This window comes from Siphateles boraxobius, unplaced genomic scaffold, assembly GCF_051911475.1.
Source record: "Siphateles boraxobius isolate OS27281-9 unplaced genomic scaffold, OSU_SipBor_1 43, whole genome shotgun sequence".
NCBI lineage: Eukaryota > Metazoa > Chordata > Actinopteri > Cypriniformes > Leuciscidae > Siphateles > Siphateles boraxobius.
The window spans coordinates 2,859,127-2,873,323 of record NW_027509064.1 but is presented as its reverse complement, the minus strand read 5'-3'; the positions used below and the strand labels follow the sequence as shown (position 1 = coordinate 2,873,323).

At 36.2% G+C, this 14,197-nt stretch overlaps 1 protein-coding gene across 1 annotated transcript; it reads right to left on the bottom strand.

Moving 5' to 3' along the window:
• Positions 1-1,390: 1,390 nt before the first annotated feature.
• edn2 (endothelin 2) lies at positions 1,391-5,796 on the bottom strand. Its single transcript, XM_077200151.1, has 5 exons — positions 5,630-5,796; positions 4,830-4,983; positions 4,420-4,533; positions 2,193-2,285; positions 1,391-2,089 (listed from the first exon to the last, which is right to left on the bottom strand). The coding sequence occupies exons 1-5, from the start codon at positions 5,688-5,690 to the stop codon at positions 2,002-2,004; spliced, it is 510 nt and encodes a 169-aa protein (XP_077056266.1). The 5' UTR covers positions 5,691-5,796; the 3' UTR covers positions 1,391-2,001.
• Between the last annotated feature and the right edge of the window lie 8,401 nt (positions 5,797-14,197).

Here is a 14,197-nt window from a genome sequence, read left to right as displayed (position 1 = left end):
TTATTTGTCTGTCACAATAGTGTAAGAATCTTTTAATTGTTGCATCTTTTGCATTTTTATTTTCAGAAAAATTGCATTGTATTTAAATGTGGTTCATTTAATTAATTATTCTGCACTTAATGTAATTGATCTAATACAAAAATCTTTTGAAAGCTCTATTAGTTACATTACTCCATAGTAACCCATAGTAATTATGTAAGGAATTTCAAACATTTTACATAAGCCAAATTCTATAGATCAACCCGCATAATGAGATTCTCCTCTTACATTATGGAATACTTTAAATGTTCCTCGGAATTTCAAAACTGCAAGTATTAAGTAAACATGCTGGAATGGGGTGGTAGACAAAGAGACTGCACAAGATAAAGATAAAATACCGTCTCAGAAGACTGTCAAACTCTGCTTAAAAAAGAAATAGCACAAATGTTTTTAGTCTCACCTTACCCAAATAACTAACATCTCTTCTGACTTTTAAAATTGGTATGTTGCGTTCCTGTTTGAATGCACATGTGGAATTCTCAGTACTCCAAAGTTCTGCATGAATATTTTTCAAGGAGATCTTAAAGCATCAGACACAAATATGATGCTGACATTACAATAAAATATCTCACATGGTTTCACATTTTGTTCACATATAAAGGGTTGCATAAAATGCCCTTTTTTCATTTAAAAGTTGCATGTTTCATAAATGTACCCTGTTTTTGTGGTTTGTTAAGTGTGATGTATATGAGAAGATGGATTTACAGTATATTGTGGAGGAATTTAATGTTTAACAAGGAGTGTAATGTGATATTTTACTCATCTGGACGTGATCCAATGACCATGTACAGAAAATTACTATAAGTTAGTAAAGACTTCTGTGTTATTTGATAGTATATTGTTTGTTTATTAATAGATACAATGATACAAAAAATAGATTTCATTTCACTGAATAAATTAAATAAATAAACTGACTTCTGGATGTAAGCAATTCAAGTTTAAACATTCAAGTATTTGTGAATTAGAAAGAAAACCAGAACATGTGCAGGATAATTAAATGTATTACAATAGTCAGAACTTTGTACATGTATAAATAATAATACACATAGCCATTAATAGATTCCATTTAATTTAGGGTATTTTGAGACAGTAATAGCTACATACAGCTACATACAGTAGCACTAAAGTCTTTTACACAATGGACCCAGCAGTAATTTAAGAAAACAATAACAGCATTTTTTGGCAAGTGTTGAGCTATTGAAACTTGCTGGTATCTGAACAATAAAAACACCCAACTGAAAGTATGCAATAAATACTTCCGCCTTCACTGAAGAGGGAAAAAAAGAGGAAAAATGGAGGGAAGGAAAAGTCGTAAAAAGGAAAACAGATAAACATTCCTCACGGCTACAGCTTTTTTCTTTTCATTTTTTTTTTCCGTTTAGACACTTTCTGGAGCAGTTGGTCATAGAAGCATCAGATACATTCATTTTCCAAATAAAGTTTAAATAAATATATAAATAAATAAATAATAAAATTAAGCTCTGATACAGAGAACAACTCTAATAAATAAAGGATATTAAAATAAAACATTAATAAAAAATAGTGTCAAGGATGGAGATTATACCTAAAGTCCTTCAGTCTGAGGGTAAAGGGGTTTTATTTGTTTATATATATACTTTTTGGTCTTTTCAAGAGGAAACCCACCATAACTTCCTGCAAAAATGTTTGCAGTATTTCAGTGATTTTTCAGATTTCAGCTCACTCATTTGGAAATGTCACAATTTTACTGTTGAAAAGGGTGATCTGTTCTTTGTTTCACCACCTAAATCATCATTGTACTCTGGCGAACAGACGTTTCTGCTCCACCTCAACTGAAGAAACTGAGGGTTTGTGCCACAGCATTCAGCTCTATCTTGAATTCAGAGAATCCGCCATGTTTGCCCCCTCTTCTCACAAGGCACATCCTCTTCATCCAGGATTGGTTTTGTTCAAACGCTTACACCACCGTCGTTTCATCTGTCTCTAACTGATCAAGAGATTCCTGGCTCTGGATTTCTTTTTGGGTGTAGCAGATTGTGATGCTGTCATGAGGTTGTCTTTAACCACCTTCCTGCAAATGGAAATGACACATTGTTTAGCCCCAAAGCAGGATATTTTGTATTAATTGAAGCAAAAGCATGTGCTAATAGTTCTTATGTTGATGGCAAATTTACCTGAGAGTTGACAGTAGATGATCACTGCTTTTGCCCATGTGATTTGACTGGTCACCAAGTTGGGTCACAATCTCCATATCTGTATTTTCTGAGCTGCAGATACAATTTGAGAATAAGGTCACACACTAAATTCACCAGTTAACAATTTGGTCATTCAAATGTGTCCACATTTTGACTGGTAATGCTATTGTATAAAATATGCTTTGTATTTATATACATATGTGTATACACTGAACATAATTATAAACGCAACACTTTTGGTTTTGCCCCCATTTTTCATGAGCTGAACTCAAAGATCTAAGACTTTTTTTATGTACACAAAAGGCCTATTTCTCTCAAATATTGTTCACAAATCTGTCTAAACCTGGGTTAGGGAGAACTTCTCCTTTGCCGAGAATATCCATCCACCTCACAGGTGTGGCATAACAAGATGTTGATTACAGCATGATTATTGCACAGGTGTGCCTTAGGCTGGCCACAATAAAAGGCCACTCTAAAATGTGCAGTTTTATCACACAACACAATGCCATAGATGTCGCAAATTTTGAGGGAGCATGCAGTTGGAATGCTGTCTGCAGGAATGTCCACCAAAGCTGTTGCCCGTGAATTGAATGTTCATTTCTCTCCCATAAGCCGTCTCCAAAGGTGTTTCAGAGAATTTGGCAGTACATCCAACCAGCCCAAATCCAGCCCAGGACCTCCACACCCAGCATCTTCACCTCCAAGATCGTCTGAGACCAGCCACCTGGACAGCTGCTGCAATAATTGGTTTGCATAACCAAAGAATTTCTGAACAAACTGTCAGAAACCGTCTCAGGGAAGCTCATCTGTATGCTCGTCGTCCTCATCGGGGTCTCGACCTGACTGCAGTTCGTCGCCGAAACCAACTTGAGTGGGAAAATGCTCACATTCGATGGCGTCTGGCACTTTGAAGAGGTGTTCTCTTCATGGATGAATCCCGGTTTTCACTGAACCGGGCAGATGGCAAACAGCATGTATGGTGTCGTGTGGGTGAGCGGTTTGCTGATGTCAACGTTGTGGATCGAGTGGTCCATGGTGGCGGTGGGGTTATGGTATGGGCAGGCGTATGTTATGGACAACGAACACAAGTGCATTTTATTGATGGCATTTTGAATGCACAGAGATACCGTGATGAGATCCTGAGGCCCTGTGGCATTCATCCACGACCATCACCTCATGTTGCAGCATGATAATGCACGGCCCCATGTTGCAAGGATCTGAACACAATTCCTGGAAGCTGAAAACATCCCAGTTCTTGCATGGCCAGCATATTCACCGGACATGTCACCCATTGAGCATGTTTGAGATGCTCTGGATCGGCGTATACGACAGCGTGTTCCAGGTCCTGCCAAAATCCAGCAACTTCGCACAGCCATTGAAGAGGAGTGGACCAACATTCCACAGGCCAAAATCAACAACCTGATCAACTCTATGCGAAGGAGATGTGTTGCACTGTGTGAGGCAAATGGTGGTCACACCAGATACCCCCCCCCCATAATACAGTAAAACTGCACATTTTAGAATGGCCTTTTATGGTGGCCAGCCTAAGGCACACTTATGCAATAATCATGCTGTCTAATCAGCATCTTGATATGCCACACCTGTGAGGTGGATGGATTATCTCGGCAAAGGAGAAGTGCTCACCAAACCAGATTTAGACAGATTTTTGAACAATGAAATTTTTGAACAGAGAAATAGGCCTTTTGTGTACATAGAAAACATCTTAGATCTTTGAGTTCAGCTCATGAAAAATGGGGGCAAAAACAAAAGTTTTGCGTTTATAATTTTGTTCAGTATATATATTATAAAAGATTTTAACTTTTTTTCAATGACTTGCTCTGGCATCCAAATGTCTCTCCCAAATACAAACAGACAAATACAGACATTATCTAATGCAGTCCTTGAACAACTACAGGACTATTCTGATAAAAAAATAAATTTGTCCAAAAATAGTTGTCCTTTGATTTTGGGACCTGCATGACTCATTACTACTTTAGTTATTAGATGGTTTCTTTTTCACTCCCTTATTTCCTTTTATCTCAAAAAAGGGATGCATATCAGAGCTTAGTAAATCCTCCCACACAAACTGCCCTGATCTCCGCAGGTCACACATGATTGCCTACGGCATCCGCGACAGACAAAATGACACGTATCTATCTGATTTCATCTTCAGGATTGAGCTAGAAGGTGCGGAGTCTGAGCTCACCTGGTGTGACAGAAACTGGAGCAGGTACGATCAGTGGGATTCGCACATTCACAACGACCAGTGGAACGCCGGCGACGTGAAAGAGAACTTCCCAGACCAAAAGGGGTTATCTTACTGTAGTGAGATGAGGAGAAGAGAATTAGTAGAGAATTCATTAAAATGCACACAAGATGTTATAAATTTGTGTTTTTCAGTGTCTACATGTTATTAAAATGACATATTCTGGACCAAATTTTACACTGAGACCATTTTGCCAGTCATATTTTGGGGTTTTACAATGAGAAGAAAAGCTTTTCTTAATTTAAGGTGAATTCAAGTGTTGTCTTTTGAAAATCATTTAGTACCTTTTGAAAATCATCAAGTACCTCATTCCCTAAATTCACACTATTTTATCTTATAAACACACTCACCTTGGTGTGTTGACCCAGATGATGTCCAAATGGCAGAAATAGATGCACTCGTTGTCCAACCAACTGCTACAGGAGCAGCGCTTGGTACGAACTCGTTTGAGAGCAGGTGGATTGCTAGATGCTTCAGACTGTTCAGATAGTGGATATCCAAACCCTAGAAAACACACAGAATCTTTGAAGAAACATATTCACAAATGGATTTCTGGTATCCTAAAATATACAGTAATCTCTAAATCTACTGATTTTTACATGACCAAATCAACCTGTATACATTAGGTATGCCAACAAAAGTACAGATCAGATCCAACTGCAAAATATTTCATATTATTCTATATTAGAAGAATTACATGGAAAGAATTTATTTCCATGTAATCTGATACATGCACAAATTATAGTGTGTAAATGCAGTATAAAAGCACTACTCTATATAGATATGACACTGAGTAATGACAGCTGCACCTGTCTGTAAAGATAATAAGACAATCATTTTCTTTGTATGTTATGTTTTGGTAGATGTTCACCAGTGGGGTCACAAAGTACAAGAGAATACACTGACATATATGATGACAATTTAATTTTCACATCTAATTAGTGGAGACCCTTTCTCAATTAAAAAATCTGAGAAGAAAAATCTCCATAAGCTCCATAAAATCTTATTGCTGTCAAGCTAAAACAACTGAAAACGTATAATTAATCTAACCTTTTTGTAACCGAAAGTTCACAGCTCATACTTTTGTGACCCACACAAGAGGACAGAACACTTTTGAATCTTCTTCTTTAAAAAGTTAGAAGTATCTTACCTTCCTGTAGCACACATAGTGTAACTGAGATAAAGACAGCAGTCTGCAGTGAGAAAGCCATTGTAGTTTCTCAAGAGTTTAACACGTCTTTTAAATCCAGTTGAGTTGTTCAGTCAGTGTCTGCAGTCCACAGTGCTCAAGAGAGGGACTAACAGGTGCTTGTGTTCAACTCAACCTGCCCGCCTTCCATTTATTCTATCGAACGCTCCGCCCATTCCACCAGAGCGTGGAGTGGTTGGATTAAAAGAAAGGTATGGAACAGGGAGTGATGTCATTAACTCCCCCTGGATAAGTCAGTGTCACAGACACAGGAAACACTCATTTTTTTTCCGCAGGGTAGCCCACGTGCTGTCATTATCAGAGGAGATAGCATTTAATGCCATGTTTTGCATGTGTCCAGGGATACATTCCACATTAGTGCAGAAAACCCCTGGAGGAAAAAGCAGGACTGATAGTGCATGTTCAGGATATCCATCCCAGGACCACAGATTATGGATGTCATGGCATAATAAGATTGGTTAGATATCCTCACAGGTTAGGCTGTATTCCTTGATTCTATCACATTAATTATATAGAGTAAAAAAAGGAATATTTTAAAGTAACAAATTCAAAGAGTAAAATGTCATTGTGTCTCTCTGTGTGTGTGTGTGTGTGTGTGTGTGTGTGTGTGTGTGTGTGTGTGTGTGTGTGTGTGTGTGTGTGTGTGTGTGTGTGTGTGTGTGTGTGTGTGTGTGTGTGTGTATCTGCAATTAAATTTTCCTCTTTGAATTTGTTACTTTTGACACTGACAGTTGACTCTTTTGGTAAAACTTTATTTCGATAGTCCACTTTAGACATTCTACTAACTATAAGTAACTTTGCAACTACATGTCAACTAACTGTCAATAGAGTATTAGTAGACTGCCTGCTTAATATCTGCTAACACTTTTATTTTGTTGGTCCCCCAACAGATATTCTACTGACTATACTGTAATTAACTTGGCAACTACAAGTTAACGTGTTCTCCTAACCTATCCCTAACACCTAACCCTAACCTAACAGTCTACTGACAGTCTACTACAGCCTACTAATACTCTAATGACAGTTATTTGACATGTAGTTGTAAAGTTGCTTATAGTTAGTAGAATGTCTAAAGTGGACTATCAAAATAAAGTGGAACCAGTCTTTTTTTTTTCTAACCTTATATATTTGACCACAGGGAAAAGGACACAACATTCCTGTTATTAACATCACATTCCTGTTCAGGACAGAAAATATGCAAATTAAATACGAAACCCGATCGATGGAGGTCATGACAGCACAATTTGTCTGTCATTAATCCTATCAGCACACTCCTGTTAACAAATGCCACTAATTCAAACATGACATTCAAACAAGACATTTTATTAAACACTGGAAATGTACACACAAATGTCCTCTAGCTGCTCTTCCAGCATTATGTTAATTTTTTTGCCACATTTTGCAGATATTATGTATAATTATAATTATTAATGATGATTATATGAATATAATAATAATTAATGATAATGGTAATAGCAGACAGAACCTGATATTTGTTATCTAACAGAATACACCTAAATCATTTATTTATTTAGTGAGTTAGTTACTTTGTTGGTTATTATAATTAAAATGAATGGATATGCAATGAAAATATAAAACTGATGGATTCTGCAATAATTTGTTATGTGATGCAATGGAATGCATATGTTTTTAATTGTGACATTTGTGCTAGTTTAAGGGGGTGGGGGGGTATATTGCATGATAATTTGTACAGCAACTGCCCTACAAAACAAAAATGTTCCCCCTTTAAACTGGACAAATATTAAACATTCAGGAGTCACTGCAGGGGGGCAGGAAATGCCACAGTGATGTCACAATCTACCAAACAATGGCACCTCACATATTATTTGTCCTGTTGGAAATGTGGAGGTCAAGAACATACAACAATAACTAAAGTAAATGTTTGTTAAGTCTCCCATCATTTTTGAAGATCATAACCCATCTTGTATCATCACACGTTGCTATTTCCCCCAATCAAATATTTCATACATGTCAGATTTATGAACTAAGAGCTTAAAGTCACAAGAATATGATTAATTGTGCTGTATAGCATTTATAAGACAATTTTTCCTTAGACAGATTATTGTGCTTGGTAATAAGTTAATGATTGCTCAGTACAGTCACACTACATCCCAGACTTACTCTCTGTTTTTCTGTCTAAGTTTCTACAGTCACAATCTAACAATGTCGCTGTATCCATTTCCTCTTCCACTTAACGTGGTGGCTTGCTGAAGGAATGTGGCACTGTGCTCAGACAAACACAAAACAACTGAAAGCGCCTGTGGAATTCATTCAGAAGCTCTCAGGAATGCACTGCTCCTCTGCACTTTGACACCTTATACTCCATTAGACTTTCCTGACCAAAACTGGTCACTGGAAAAGAGAGAGAGAGAGAGAGAGAGAGAGAGAGAGAGAGAGAGAGAGAGAGAGAGAGAGAGAGAGAGAGAGAGAGAGAGAGAGAGAGAGAGAGAGAGAGAGAGAGAGAGTTGTTGAACAATGCAGAAATAATGATGTCAATGTTGAAACTTTGGAATTGTGAAGTGTGCTTTTCCACATAGACCCATTTTAAGACATCACTTACAGTATCAGTGACATATTAAAGGTATAGTTCACCCTTTACGTTACAAAAAAAATCATTCATCGTTTTCTTCCGTGGAATACAAAAGAAGATTTTTTTTCCTGTTTATTGTGTCACTTTTTTTTTGGTCTATACCTCTAAAGTTAATTGGTGTCCAGTTGTCTGTTGCACCCCGCTGACTTTCATTAAATGGACAAAAAGACAAAATGACTTCGTTTGAGTTCCACCGAATAAAGATTTGGAATGACCTGAAGGAGTAAATGATGACAGAATTTGTATTTGACTGAACTATCCCTTGTGAAACAGAAGTGTTCTTAATGTAGCCTCTTGATTGTGCACTTGTAGTGTATTACATTTTTTTTATTATTATACTTGCAGATAACACTTAAGTTACAGTTTTAAGAATTGCACTTGTAATTGCACTTGTAATAATAAAGTACATTTTAAATCATTATGTTGTCATGTTGACTAACATACTAAAGCACAAAGTACTTGTTTATAATTTTAGCTGTAGTGTTTTATTCAATATTACATTTAAAGTAATTATATTTTAATTGATTAAATTGTAACTTCACCATTATTTATAATGTTCAAGTTTTGATAGAAATTAAGTTGAAGTATGCTGTTTACCACCAATGCTTGTCAGTACATCTTAACCACATTTCAAAAATAAGAGGTATAAATGTGAAATTACATATTACTATCTAAGTCCTTTTTAAATGGATAGTTCACCCAAAAATGAAAATTAGCCCATGATTTACTCACCCTGAAGCCATAGGTGTATATGACATTCTTCTTTCAGACGAATACAATCAGAGTTATGCCGGAAGATAGTTATTTTAGTCGATAAAGTTTTAAATATGGATATGTGTTTTACACAAACGCATCGCTTCACTTCAGAAAGCCTTTATTAACCCACTCAGAGCCGTTTGGGAAACTTTTATCCCGGATGGATAGGCTCTGATGGACTTCCTAAAACATATACCCTTTCACTCCCATTATAAAGCTTGGAAGAGCCAGGACATTTTTAAATATAACTCTGATTGTATTCGTCTGAAAGAAGAATGTCATATACACCTAGGATGGCTTCAAGGTGAGTAAATCATGGGATAATTTCATTTTTAGGTCAACAATCCCTTTAAGTGGGTCATTAAAGCACTCTTAAGTTCAGCTAGCTGCTTTAAACTGAAATGATTACATTCAATACACAGTATACAATTAAAGTAGCCTATATTATCTCAGTAATAACTCGTTTTTAAATAAATAAATAAAAAACTCACAAGGGATCCCTTTACGAATCCCTTTTACAGAAATGTTAAAAGGAAATGTTTAAAAATCCCACAAAGATTGTTGTGGGAGGTTTCCACGGTGTTGTTATGTAGTTGCTAGGGCATTGCTAATGCAGTAGATGGTTGCTTAAGTGTAACGGTGTAGGATGAGCAAAGTTTAATACATTGCTTATATTCACATTACTAACTCTATGCTATCAATCTAGGTGTTTTAGAACACACCCTCAAAATGGCAAACATTCATCCTTATCACAGGCTACCTGCAGGTATGATCGCTTTGATGTTTATGCCCCCAGTAACAGAGGTGTTTGAGGAATTCCAAACAATGACAAATGGATTCACTTTCTTGGAATCCTGCATGAGATGATCCATTATCTTTGACCAATGTCTATGAAGGCAATGACGGTAGAGCATAGGGTAGACACACACGTCCATTTCCGTTTCCTGTACATTCCTCTGGTGTGAGCTATGACCTGCATCACAGTAAAGAATGCAAACATTTCATGATCTGCGTCTGGAAATCAAGCACCATATGGGCCTGACTGAAAACCCCTCACTGTCTTACTGGAACACATACATATTCAAAATAAACATCAGTAAACATATGTCAATGCTGATACCTAAACTCGTATATAAACTGTAAACTGTGCTATATCTATACTGTGTGTGTGTGTGTGTGTGTGTGTGTGTGTGTGTGTGTGTGTGTGTGTGTGTGTGTGTGTGTGTGTGTGTGTGTGTGTGTGTGTGTGTGTGTGTGTGTGTGTGTGTGTGTGTGTGTGTGTGTGTGTGTGTGTTTGTGTGTGACAAATTGTTTCCACGGAAATGGCAATCTCCGAAATCCTTTCCTTGTGGGGATTTTCTTTTTTTTGGTCCCCATTTGGAAAACAGCTTTTCAATCATACTAAGTGATGTTTAGGGCATATACAGTTTGTACAGTATAAAAATCATTATGTCTGTATTTCGTGTATGCAATAGCCTATACTGTAGGCTATAGGATTATTTTGTAATTATTTTTAATTGAAAAATAGATAAGTTAATTTAGTTTGTTTATCTGTGCTGTACTATGAAGAGTCTATTTAGCCATCGATAATACTTGACGTTGACTTTAAGCATGATAACTTTTCATTTAAGTTTCAGCGCATATACAGCGCACTCTAGTGACGAAATAAGAGTAGAAACTCCATTTATTACATTAGCGTTCTCAGTTCCTTGAGAAAAAAGTGAAAAAGTGAAGAAATGGTTATTAATTAAGCCTGATGTTCTAATATAGATAGGCAGGCTGGGTCATGTTGAGGTATGATATCACACTTTATGGGATAAGTTGTAATTTTTCAGCATTTATAAATATATATTCTTAAATAATATATAAATTATATAAAACACATGTGACAAAAAAAATTGACAACCTACCCCAACAGTTCAGTCATTTCAGTGTGGTTTTATTGTGTTCACTTGTTTTTCAACAGCTATGACAATAATTATAAATATGATGATATTGTGATATTATAGTTTGTTGGTTGGTAACATTCATTTTTAAAAAATCTGATTTATGATGATACAACTTGAAAAAACGGAAGAACTATTCAATCAACCATGGAGCCATTCATTAAGCATGTATAAATAATAAAATTATTTAGAACTATGATCATGTGCCAGTAGGGGGCGTTATCACCAAAGTTCTATGGTATCCTCTGAGCATGTTCTTAATGACACAAACTATACTGCCTTCAAGTGGAGTCAACAAAATCGTTATTATAAGGTTAAGTGTACAGTAAGGTCTTGTTGGTTAGCAGCTTGACACTGATGAAATATATTGGTGTTATACCTATGCTCATACCTATGCTCTCTCATCTACATTAACACCAAGCTATTTCACTGGCTGAGATAATTGTTTAGAAGCTACTCTATCCAGAAATGATTAAAAAAAAATAGCTGTACAATGAACTTACCCTTGTGAAAAAGAAGTCAACTTTAATATACTTTTAAAAAGAGTATTTATTACAGCTATGTAATGTTTTTCAGACTTCATAATTGTTTAAATTATTGACATGATATTGTTGTTAAAATTATTGTCAATATCAATAAAATAAATTAAAATGTTTGTAAATTATTATAATGTATAAAAGCAATCAGTTAAAATAAGAGTGCTTTTTAAAGCCTTTTAAATAAGACTTAAGTGCATTTAAATAAGACTTAAGTACTTAACATCTTTATTTTGTCATTTCATAATTACCTTTATATTAATTATTAAGTGTGCTGCCAAATTACAAGCTTAAACTAAAATATACTTTTATGTAATTTATATTGAAATGTATAATGTATTTTAATAATTTGTAATTACAGATTTATAATGAAGTGACAATCTAGTACATTATATTATACAATACATTAACGTATTACAAAGTAACATGCAGTTTTTAAAAGGGTTAAGTGAGTTAAAACAAAATCATGAAAGTGTACTCTATAAGTAACATTTAAGATTTGTGACTTACAGTCCAAGAAGTACAATACAAGTGTACAATTCAATAAAATTAAATGCAGTCTTCTTTTTTCACAATGGTAGTCTTAACTAGAATGTACATTTCCAGAAGAAAATAGTGGTGCTTGCAGTGGCAAAACTCGCCACATGGTTGCTAGAGTGTGGTACATGATTGCATACGAACCAACAAACATGTCTGTACGACGTTTTGGTGCTGAGATATGGCTTATTCATGTGTTCAGGTGGTTGCTAGGTGGTTGCTAGGGTGTTCTGAGTGGTTGCTATGTGGTTGCTAGGGTGTTTTGGGTGGTTACTAGGGTATTCTGGGTGGTTGCTAGGGTGTTCTGGGTGGTTGCTAGGTTGTTGCTAGGGTGTTCTGGGTGGTTGCTAGGCGGTTGCTAGGGTGTTTTGAGTGGTTGCTATGGTATTGCTAAGCGGTTGCTAGGGTATTCTGGGTGGTTGCTAGGGTGTTGCTAGGTGGTTGCTAGGGTGTTCTAGGTGGTTGCTATGGTGTTGCTAGGCGGTTGCTAGGGTATTCTGGATGGTTGCTAGGGTGTTGCTAGGTGGTTGCTAGGGTGTTCTAGGTGGTTGCTATGGTGTTGCTAGGCGATCGCTAGGGTGTTCTGGGTGGTTGATATGTTGTTGCTAGGCAGTTGCTAGGGTATTCTGGTTGTTGCTAGGTGGTTGCTAGGGTATTCTGGGTGGTTGCTAGGGTGTCACTAGGTGGTTGGTAGTTGTCACAGATGGTTACTATTGGAGTTCTTTGCATTTTCTTGGCATGATTTAGCACTTACCTAATCACCATTAGCATGTAGCTATTCACAGCTAGCATGTGTAGCATATTGGAAGTTCTGTTTGCTAGCATGTATCAAAAGAGACAACCCCCATCTCTATACGATGTTCTGATGCAGAGATATATGTCTTGCAAAATGGTTGCTAGGGTACTCTGTTTGGTTGCTAGGGAGTGGGTTGGCAGCTGCCGGTCATGAAAGTCCAAAGGCTGCTTGTCAGTATGAATGATATAAACCTACTCCCATGCCTCTGTGACATTCAGAATGGAATATATCCCTCTATGGATTTTGGTTGCTAAGGTGCTCGACAATGGTTGCTAGGGAGGGGCTACGTAGTGTTGAGGTGATTCATTCTTGGTTGTTTACTGACCCGAGTCAAACGAGTCCACCCTTGTGTTTCTATGACACTTCTATCCGGAGATATCCTTTTGATCTCTTTCAATAGAAGTCTATGGAACTTGTTGCTAAGGTGTTCGAAATGGTCGCTAGGGCGTGGCTTAATAGCTTCACACTGATCCTGAGAGACTGATTGGCCGTCTGAGTAAAATGAACCCGCCCCCTTGTCTCTATGACACTGTGATCCAGAGCTATGTTCAATACAAAATCACTATACAATGTGTGGCCTGGGATGGTCATACATTATGTACGTGTAATGCCAAGTGAAGATTCTGCTTCTTAATTCAAGCTAATTTTCTGATCCATTAGATTGGTAGATTCAACCACGATGAGTTCAAAAACAAACCTTCACTCCAGAGGAACGCTTATTTGCTCAATAGACTTAAAGCAGTTATCGCTAATGTTTGAAGTTAGTGGAAATTCAGTCTCAGATGTTTCTCCTAAAATCCTTGATTATACTGCGATGACTTTTGCAGAAGAGTTTTCAAACTTTTTATTCCCATGGACCAAATGATAGCCTCCTTTCTAAAAAATAAAGGCATATTTATTTATTTATTTATTTATACTGTGTGAAGAAATATACACATACTGTATTGTGATTTTAAAGAAAATGTGTTGTTTCCAAAAATATATATTATGATAATTCTATACTGTCATTGAACTAAAGAACCAAGGACATTTTTAAACAATTTAATAATTAAAAATCTATTTGTCTTTTTTCTACCCACAATTAATGTTAGATCTAAAAAATCTAAAGAGAATATAATTCAAATGTATTTGTATACTGCTTCAATAAAACGTAAAAAAGATTTAACACAACACTATATGCAAAGTTGTTTCTCACTGTTAAAACTATGGCAAAACAATATTTTATAATTATAAATAGTTCAAATAAAATAAAATAACTGTGACAAAAAATAAATATATTACATTGTTAAATGTTAACTTTGACAGCCCTTAAAGTACATTCTGTAT